The sequence below is a fragment of the Neophocaena asiaeorientalis genome, unplaced genomic scaffold, assembly GCF_003031525.2.
Source record: "Neophocaena asiaeorientalis asiaeorientalis breed wild unplaced genomic scaffold, Neophocaena_asiaeorientalis_V1.1 scaffold91, whole genome shotgun sequence".
NCBI classification, from domain to species: domain Eukaryota; kingdom Metazoa; phylum Chordata; class Mammalia; order Artiodactyla; family Phocoenidae; genus Neophocaena; species Neophocaena asiaeorientalis.
The window spans coordinates 13,970,128-13,979,523 of NW_020173198.1; the positions used below are offsets into that span (position 1 = coordinate 13,970,128).

Genomic DNA, 9,396 nt, shown 5'->3' on the forward strand with positions numbered 1-9,396 from the left:
ATTTATTTTTGGCTGTGTTGGGTCTTCGTTGCTGCGCATGGGCTTTCTTTAGTTGTGGCGAGCAGGGGCTACTCTTCATTGCGGTGCGCGGGCTTCTCATTGCAGTGGCTTCTCTTGTTGTGGCACGCAGGCTTAATTCAGTAGCTGTGGCTTGTGGGCTTACCTGCTGCGCGGTATGTGGGGTCTTCCCAGACCAGGGCTTAAACCCGTGTTCCCTGCATTGGCAGGCGGATTCTTAACCACTGCGCCACCAGGGGGTGGTTTGTTTTGATGTACAAAAGATTGACCACATGACAGTCTTACTGCAGAACATGTGAATTACATGGTGTTTTTGTGATTGTAAAACGTCCTTAAGAAAGCACATAGGGCTTCCCTGGTGGCGCAGTGGTTAAGAATCTGCCTGCCAATGCAGGGGACACGGGTTTGAGCCCTTGTCTGGGAAGATCCCACATGCCACGGAGCAGCTGAGCCCGCACGCCACAACTACTGAAACCCAGGCGCCTAGAGTCCGTGCTCCGCAACAAGAGAAGCCACCGCAATGAGAAGCTCGCGCACTGCATCGAAGAGTAGCCTCTGCTCGCCGAAACTAGAGAAAGCCCGTGTGCAGCAACGAAGACCCAATGCATCCAAAAATATAAATAAATAAATTTATTTTTTAAAAAACCACATAATTGAAAATACCTGAAGATTAAATTCTCACTGTAATTTGTGCATGAGCAACATTTATTGAATGCCTGCCCGGTTCTAAGCACAGTGAGGACCCGAGCAGCCCAGTAACAGCCGTCTTCCTCTTCCCATAGGACGTGTTGCTGCTTTATTATGCACAGTGGTGCGGCTTCTGTCCAGCCCTCAATCACATCTTTATCCAGCTAGCTCGGCTCCTGCCCGCGGATACGTTCACTGTGGCAAGGTAAGGAAGCCCGTGCTGCAGTGCTGTGTGCCTGCCTTCGCTCCTCCTTACAGCTTAGCCATTATGGCCTGCAAGGGTCTGCCCATTTTCTGTTGACCTTGGGTAAGATTTGGTTGATTGTCAGCTTAATGCTGTGAGCAAAACCTCATTGGAGCCAAAGTTTTCCTGATGAATGCTAAGTGTTTCTTCCATGATGTTGAGTGTATTTAGTCCTGATTGAATTCATAGGAGGGTGAGTGCAGTTCTGAGGGATTAGTGCTGACCTGGTTGCTCGGATAGCCCCCCAAGTGGCCAGCTTTCTGGAATACATGGCACTGGGGCCTTGGCCCAGCAAAAGGGGGCCAGTCCCTGGTGTGCTGCCAACCAGCCCTGGGACCTGGAGCAAATCTCCCCACCAGGTCTCCTTTCCCTCCTCATTCCTAAAAGTAAGAGGCAAGATTGGCTGATACCTGCATGTTCTAGTTTTGTGATTCCTTGGTACTGTATGTGTATGTGTAGCAAACAAAAAAATGTTAAACCATTGTTTTGTAAAAACAAGGCTCAAAGAGTTTTTGGATCAGGTAGTAGGCAGTCTGAGATGAAAATTATTTAGATTTAAGCTATATCTTCTCCCCACCACCCAAAAAAAAAAAAAAAACCTTCAGATAGAATTTAAATATAAAAGATCAAATCATAGAAAAAAATAACAGAAGCTAGAATATTGGATTTGCTAGTTCCTTTGAGTGGTGAAAACTTGCCAAAATGAAGCAGTTGAAAAAATAATGCAAGAAAGGTGAACAGATTTCACTAGAAAAATGTGCAATGAAAATAAAACTGACAAAAGGACGATAGCTGTATTTTACAGCATATATGTCTTACCTTTTGTGTATGCTGTAAGTAATGATTAGAGCCACACTTGAGGAGTTACTATGCTGTGAGATTTTTATATATACGTATTATCTGACTTAATCCTTAGAGCATTCAGTGGGGCAGGTATGATTACCACTCTCTTTCTACTGAGGAGGAAACTGAGGCTCAAAAGGATTAGGCAGCTTGCCCAGAGTTATACAACCTGTAAATAAGGGAGCAGGATTCAGAATCAGGTGTTCATGCTCCAGACCGTGAGAAATTAAAATGGTTTAAGAAAACTGCTGAGAGCAAAATGTGGTTTGTACATATAATGGAATATTATTCCACCCTAAAAATTAGGAAGGAAATTCTGACACATGCTGCAACATGAGTGAACCTTGAGGATATTAATGCTGAGTGAAATGAGTCACAAAATGACAAGCACTGTATGGTTTCCCTTATATGAGGCACCAAGAGTAGTCAGATTCATAGAGACAGCAGAATGGTGGTTGCCAAGAGATGGGGGGAGGGGAGAAGGGGGAGGAGTTGTTTAATGGGGTCAGTTTCAGTTTTGCAAGATGAAAGAGCTCTGGAGATGGCTGGTGGTGATGGGTGCACAGCATTATGAATGTACTTAACACCGCTGCACTGTACACTTAGAAACGGCTAAGATGGCAAATGCTATGTATATATTTCACCACAATTTTAAAAAATGGGGGATGGAGGGGGAAACAGCTGAGGACTGCCATGTGAAGAAAGGTCATGAACAGCTTTTCATGTAAGAGAAGAGAGTAAATAAACAAGTGGGGAAATTATAATCTAGTAAATGTAAATTGAAATAACAAAGTGTCATTTATACTTATTAAATTGAGGAATACTCTTAAGTGGTAGAATCTTGTGTTGATAAAATAAAATTGGCACAGTCAGATGTAGCTAACAGAATAAGTAAATTGGCATAAACTTTTTGGAAAGCATTTTAACAACATTTTAGCAAAAATGGTTATACATTTTTGATCCAGCTAATTTCACTTTGGGGAATTAAGGAAGTAGGACTTGCAGAGAAGCATGTGCTGGTCATTGCAGCATTATTTATGTCCAACAGTAGAAAAATGGTTAAGTAAATTATGGTTGGGCATTTGATGGGATTTTTACCCCTTCGTTAGGACAACGCTTTTTATACAATTAACTGAAAAGAATAGAGTATGAAATATGATTTCTGCTCTTATCAGTATGTAGGCATATACACCAAATCCTGAATGAGAATCCCAGAAAGAAGGTCCCAATCAGCACAATGGGATTCTGAGTGGATGTTTACAAATGTTTTTCTTTTAATTTTACAGTTTGGTTTTTCTTTGAAGTAAAAATCAGGAGAAAGAAACACTTGATTATAGAATAAACTGTTCAACACCATTTGTTTAAAAAATAGAAACTCTGGGCTTCCCTGGTGGCGTAGTGGTTGAGAGTCCGCCTGCCGATGCAGGGGACACGGGTTCGTGGCCCAGTCCGGGAAGATCCCACATGCTGCAGAGCCGCTGGGCCCGTGAGCCATGGCCGCTGAGCCTGCGCGTCCAGAGCCTGTGCTCCGCAACGGGAGAGGCCACAACAGTGAGAGGCCCGCATATCGCAAAAAAAATAAAATAAAATAAAATAGAAACTCTGATGTTCTAGGTAGGCTTTCACAGACAGAGAGGCAGGAGTACTGTTCTGTTAATGAAGCTATTTAAAACCATTATGATTTGGTTATGTCAGTTTTTTGTTGTTTTTTTTTGCGGTACGCGGGCCTCTTACTGTTGTGGTCTCTCCCGTTGCGGAGCACAGGCTCTGGACACACAGGCTTAGTGGCCATGGCTCATGGGCCTAGCCGCTCTGCGGCATGTGGGATCCTCCCAGACTGGGGCATGAACCCGTGTCCCCTGCATCGGCAGGCGGACTCTCAACCACTGTGCCACCAGGGAAGCCATGGTTATGTCAGTTTTTTTTTAAAGTGTATTTCATCCTTTTGGACAAACTGGAGGCACTGATTTCCCCCCCTCCCCACTCTGCCCCCAGTTATACTTTTCTGAAAACTCCTGTCAAGTTAATGATTCAAAACATTTCCACCTTTTTTATGCACTATTTGTGAATATTGACACCTGGCCTAGCAGCCCTGCTGCTTCACTTCCTCCTGGGATGTTCTTTTTGCTTCAACTGAGCAGTCCCTGGGGGCAGGTGGGGAGACATTCCTGCAGGCCCAGCTTAGTGCGGACTGCAGGAGGGGCCCCCACCTAGTTCGGTGGTAATTAAGCACAGGTTGGCTCATTTAGCACAGATGTCATTTCCTGTATTAGAAAATTCATCTAAAATCTGTTAAGAAAATGCAGCTTTCTTTGCCTCTGTCTAGACTTAACAGAATATAGAATATAATCTTCTTTATCTTATTTTCTTACGTTTTCAGAGGCTCAATGTGTTTTGCTCAATGATTTCCTTTTTCCAGAGCTGATCCAACGGTTAAGGTACTTGCCCAGATTTGGTCAGGTGCGTGGACTACTCCTGAGGTGTCAGCGAGGCTTTTTTGAGGGGGGATTCTACATTTACTTTCAAGACATGACATTTCCCTCAGTGAGTTAGGTGGACAGTTGCACGTCCTGGAAATCTCGCTGTTTCTCCCACAAGCTATGCCTGCCTTATACCCAGTTGTGCACTCACTGCCAGGGGCCAGTCTTGTGTGGGCGCAGACAGTGCCCTGGGTTCTTCAATTATTTGAGAAGATCCTTTCAAGTTGGAGTTTCTCGGCTGATCTTTTGCTTTTTCTGTTCTTTCCCTTTGCCAGGATTGATGTATCTCAGAATGATCTTCCTTGGGAATTTATGGTTGACCGTCTTCCTACTGTCTTATTTTTTCCCTGTAACAGGTAAAGCTGAATTTTTTCAATATTTGGGCAGATGGGATTCTTTTGCTGAACATGAAATGGGTTTAAGGTACTTCACAGAAGTGAAGTGTACATCATTACTTATTACTATTTAGAATAAAATGTATTGTTCAAAAAATGTGCCACTGGGAACCAAGGGTAAAAGGGCTTTGGTGTCATGATGTCAGGTGTGGTAGTTTTTTTAAGTTTGCCCCCTCCCAGAGTGTGTGTTACGCAAGTATGAATGTGGCCACTGGAACTTGTTCACCTTCTTGGCCTTATGAGCACACAGTGAGTGCTGAGATTGACAGCAAAGAGCCCCAGGTTCACGTGGGGCAAAACAACAGCTTACTGTTGGGCCTCACAGGGAGTCAGGCCCGGCCTGCCCGCTTCCACATGAGTCATTTGTCATTGAGCCCTGCGGACGGCCACCTCGGCCCCCTGGTACAAAGAGGAAACAGAGGCCCTTCTACCCACTGCACCCGCATACTGGGGCTCAAGAAGCCTTCTCCCCAGGTGTGCAGACTTCTGTGAATGTCACCTGACGGGGCTGTCACCTTGATCTCTTCACATTTGTCTAAGTGGTCCTCCAAGGTGAGTGATCAGGGCAGCTTCCCTGAAAGCCCAGCGAGCAGGGATGGGCCGTTAGCAAGGGGATGTGACCTGGCAGTTAGCGAATGTGGATCCAGATGTTTTGGTAGAAGGGAAATTAACTCTTGGCCTTTTAAAGCCTGATAAACCAGATGTTCTCTTGGTACAGATTCCTGTTTGTTTTTAAAAGGATGGGTCCTCAGGGACCCAGTCACATGGCTTTGACAATATCTTTATAGGGAAAAGCATTTGCAGGATGATTTTAGTGACGTTCCCTAACTCACATGTCTTTTATTCTCTGGCGCTCGCTTTTACTGTTTATTGCCGCCACTGCCATGCTCTTCATGCTTCTCTAGGAGAGTGCTTCCTTCATGTGTACTGAATCATTTCCTTGGTTTTTCCCCCTTATCTCAAAGAATTTTTGCTGGAATACTTCCTGTGGTAGTAGGGTCTTGTCAAATCACACACTAAAAACAGAGTGTGACTCACCCAGTTCTACTGCTGACTGTATTGTGACGAGCCTTTTTCTTTTTAAGAAGTGTCTCAGGCAGGTGCCACACGGTCCAGGAACCGTGAACAATAAAACAAGTAATTTCATTGTGTGTGGGACAGAGGTGGGGCATGAAGTTTAACACACCATAATTTTCAAATTTCAATCATAGTTGGAAAAAACATTGACGTCGTAACACCCAGCACATGCCTTTGCACAAAGAGGTTCTCAGCAGCTGGAATTGTTTCGCGTTTGGGTTGAGTGCCTTTCATTCTGAGGTTGCCTGATGGAGTCAGCATAGAGATGAGCTCATTTTCCATGCCCTGCAGGAAGGTCGCTGCTACAGCCTCTTCCCAGTTCCCTTGTGTTGAAAAGTCAAGAAAGTAAATACTGAATAGTAGACTGTCCAGTTCCATTCTAATGCAGTGAGCTTGGTAAACCAAAGCCTTACTGCTTTGGAATGGAATTTTTCTTATTTCCTAAAAATAAATGGTAATCAGAAGTGAAGCAAGCTCTTCATTAACTGGTCTAAAGTGAGTGTTCAGTTCACTCAGAAGGTAAAGGGCAAGAAGCTGACAGCTCACAAAAGAGGAAACAAAAAACTGATAACAAGCAGTAAGACCTTCTTCACAGGGCACATGCTTATTTTTAGTGAAAAGAATATAAGAGTATATATGCGTTTTGGTAAAATACAAATTTACACATGCACTGGGTTAAAATGTGTGCAGAAGGGAAGGTGTCAAGATGTTGACGATAATTTTGGAGGAGTGAAGGTTACCAGTGGTCACAGGGGTGCCTCTTGTATGCTTTTTATATCCTTTGCAAATTGTCCTCAGTGAGCACGTCGTTTGTATTTTATGATCATGAAAGAAACCATAGGAAGGAGCTTGTCCTCTGCCACAGTGCACAGCCTGGACTACCTCTTGCTCCCAGCAGGGCCGCCTTCTTGTGCAGGGGCACCTTAGAACCACTCTTCTTCCCCCACTCTGTGTGACGTTCCAAAATGCAGGTGCTCTGGCCCGGCCCTGGGCCAGGAGATCAGAAGTGGGTGGGGGGTTCATTCTGATGTGCCCCCTGGGGAAGAACCTTCTTTAGAGGAGCAGCCCACCCTCCCTCAGTATTATAGCCCCTCTTTGGAGCAGATAACTTATACCCCATTGGTCATTTTGTATTTAGCCTTTTACACACTAGAGGTGTGTACACATACTCCTGGTGAACTTAGACCAGAGTCAAATAAACAGTGGGACCTTTTACCACTACACTTTCAAAATGATTACCATTTTGGAAGCAGTTTGTTGACGCTCTGTATCCTTGCTACTTCTAAGAAGTTTGAAAGCATTTTAGCACACCCATCAGGTAGGTTCATGGAGATTGCTCCAGAAACTCTAAAATAGCATGTTTACCAGTATCGTTTTCTGTCCTGTAAATGTCTCCAGATACACACACTAAGCTTTTTGCTGGGGATGATTTACATTTCCTCTGTCCTAGAAGACCAGGTTGTGTTGCAGAACTTAGGGGTGGATCCAGCCTCTGCTTGTCCATCCTCACCCACACTTCACAGGGGCCAGGATGTTCTTAGTTGTCAGTTGAATGACTGGGAGGCCCCACTTGGAGAAAGCTTAGATGTTAATAAAACTATGCTTTAAAGGAAGACGTGGTTATATACTTACCCCCAAAGTTTAAAAATTGTTCCATTTACCTGAAAGTTTCCATAAACATATAAAATGGGACATATCTGATTTTAATTTCCCTGTGATTTTTATTTCATAGAAAAAGGGCTACCCTTTAATAGAACACCTTTTGTCTTTTCTTAGGTGTTTGGCCACTGGCTTTGTGTGTGGAGAGGGTGCGCAAGCTCTTAATGAGGGATTTCTAGTCAGTTTCTCTAAGGAACAATGTGGTTGGGTTTTTTTTTTCTTTTTTTTTTCAAGCTAACATTCCCTGAGCCTTCAGGTAACTCATGCAGTCCTTACAGCAGTCCTTTGGGGTAGATGAGACTCATATTCCCCCCTTTACAGACAAGGCAGTGCAGGCCACAGAGGAGTCCTGTGAGGCCCCGGAGGCGGGTGGGCCCCAGAGTCGTGCCCTTCACCTCCACTCCTTTAATACTGGATGGTGTCTGCCCCCCTCATGCTAAAGCTGCTGGTTTGGATTTATTGCAGCCAGGTGGTGTATACACAGGTAAATGTATCTGTGGTAGAAATTTTGGTCATCAGACAATTGGATGACAAGTTCTAAAAAGGAAATTTGTACATCAGGACTTGCAGCAAAGCTTTGGGGAAAATCCCCTTCATATGTCACCCTCCTTCCTTATTCTCTGCTCTCAGGGCCCGGCAACCTTAATTCCTCAGAGCCCCTTGGTCTGTTTGTCAAGGGTGGGGCTCCAATAGCACCTCCACCATCGTGACAATAAAATGTGTCTCCAGATGTTGCCCAGTGTCCCCTGGGGAAGGGAGGGTACAGTTACCCCAGTTGAGAACTCTTGCCTTGGATAACGTGTAATAAATGCTTGCTGAAGAGCCAGGCTGAGTGTTGGAGGTTTTTCCCATCTCGCCAAGCATTGTCGATGGCCACAGTAGTGACATGGGTGGCAGTCCTGCCCCCGGACACCCTTCCTGACGCGCCACTGGGCGTCTGAGAGCACACGGAGGCCCCTCTGCCCTGAGTTCTTATCTTTCTTGGAAGGTTGTGAACAGAAACTGAGCTCTTTGTCCTCAGGAACAGACACACCTTTGAGATAAACCACCTTAATTACAGAAGCAGCATATGGGACATCCTCAGCTTTGTAGAAATTTTTTTGCCAGATAACATTTTCCATGCTGACTTCCTTTTGGTAGGAAATAAGCAGCTTGACCTTCGGTGGCAGTCTGGTTTTGGACTAAGAATGTTGGTGTGACTCTCTTATCTTTGACTCCTTTCCCTTTCTCTCCAGAAAGGACCTAAGTGTGAAATACCCCGAAGACCTTCCCATCACCCTTCCAAATCTGCTGAGGTTCATTTTGCATCACTCAGACCCTGCTTCTGCCCCCCAGAACTTGGTTAACCCTCCTACCAAAGAGTGTCTTCAGAGAGAGGCCGTCCTGCAGCAGGGGCACATTTCCCATCTGGAGAGAGAGATCCAGAAGCTGAGGGCGGAGATCAGCGCCCTGCAGCAGGCGCAGGGGCAGGTGGAGGCCCGGCTCTCGAGCGCGCGTAGGGATGAGCAGCAGCTGCGGCGGCAGCAGCACACGCTGGAGAGGCAGCACAGCCTGCTCCAGCTGCACAGCGAGCAGCTGCAGGCCCTGTACGAGCAGAAAACCCGGGAGCTTGAGGAGGTGGCCCGCAAGCTCCAGGAGCTGGCCGATGCCTCGGAGAACCTCCTCACCGAGAACACGTGGCTCAAGATCCTGGTGGCCACCATGGAGCAGAAACTGGAGGGCAGGGACGGGGCCGAAGACCGTGCTCCCCTGGATGAGGTGCGATTGGACTACCACAAGCCCTCGGGCGCCCCCCGGCTACCGGCCAGCACCCCTCCGCCTTCCAACGTCAGCTCCACGCTGGCCTCCGAAAGGAGCACTGAGAACAGGACAGACTAACTTTGAAAATGACATGAATAAATCAGAGGTGAAGACTATACATTGCGAATATATTTATGCAAATTTTATTGAAATTTATTGTAAATAAAGATTTTCTCAGTGGTCTAGAAAATCA

The 9,396-nt window shown here is 45.7% G+C and overlaps 1 protein-coding gene across 3 annotated transcripts in view; it reads left to right on the forward strand.

Annotated features, from left to right (window-relative positions):
- The window catches only part of TXNDC11 (thioredoxin domain containing 11), a 64,033-nt gene extending 54,637 nt beyond the window's left edge, over nucleotides 1–9,396 (forward strand). For all 3 annotated transcript variants that reach the window (XM_024744155.1, XM_024744156.1, XM_024744157.1), the window contains 3 exons: nucleotides 801–910; nucleotides 4,548–4,628; nucleotides 8,639–9,396. In XM_024744155.1, the coding sequence (XP_024599923.1) occupies nucleotides 801–910; nucleotides 4,548–4,628; nucleotides 8,639–9,281 (834 nt within the window). In that variant the 3' untranslated portion in view covers nucleotides 9,282–9,396. The remainder of the gene's footprint in view (nucleotides 1–800; nucleotides 911–4,547; nucleotides 4,629–8,638) is intronic.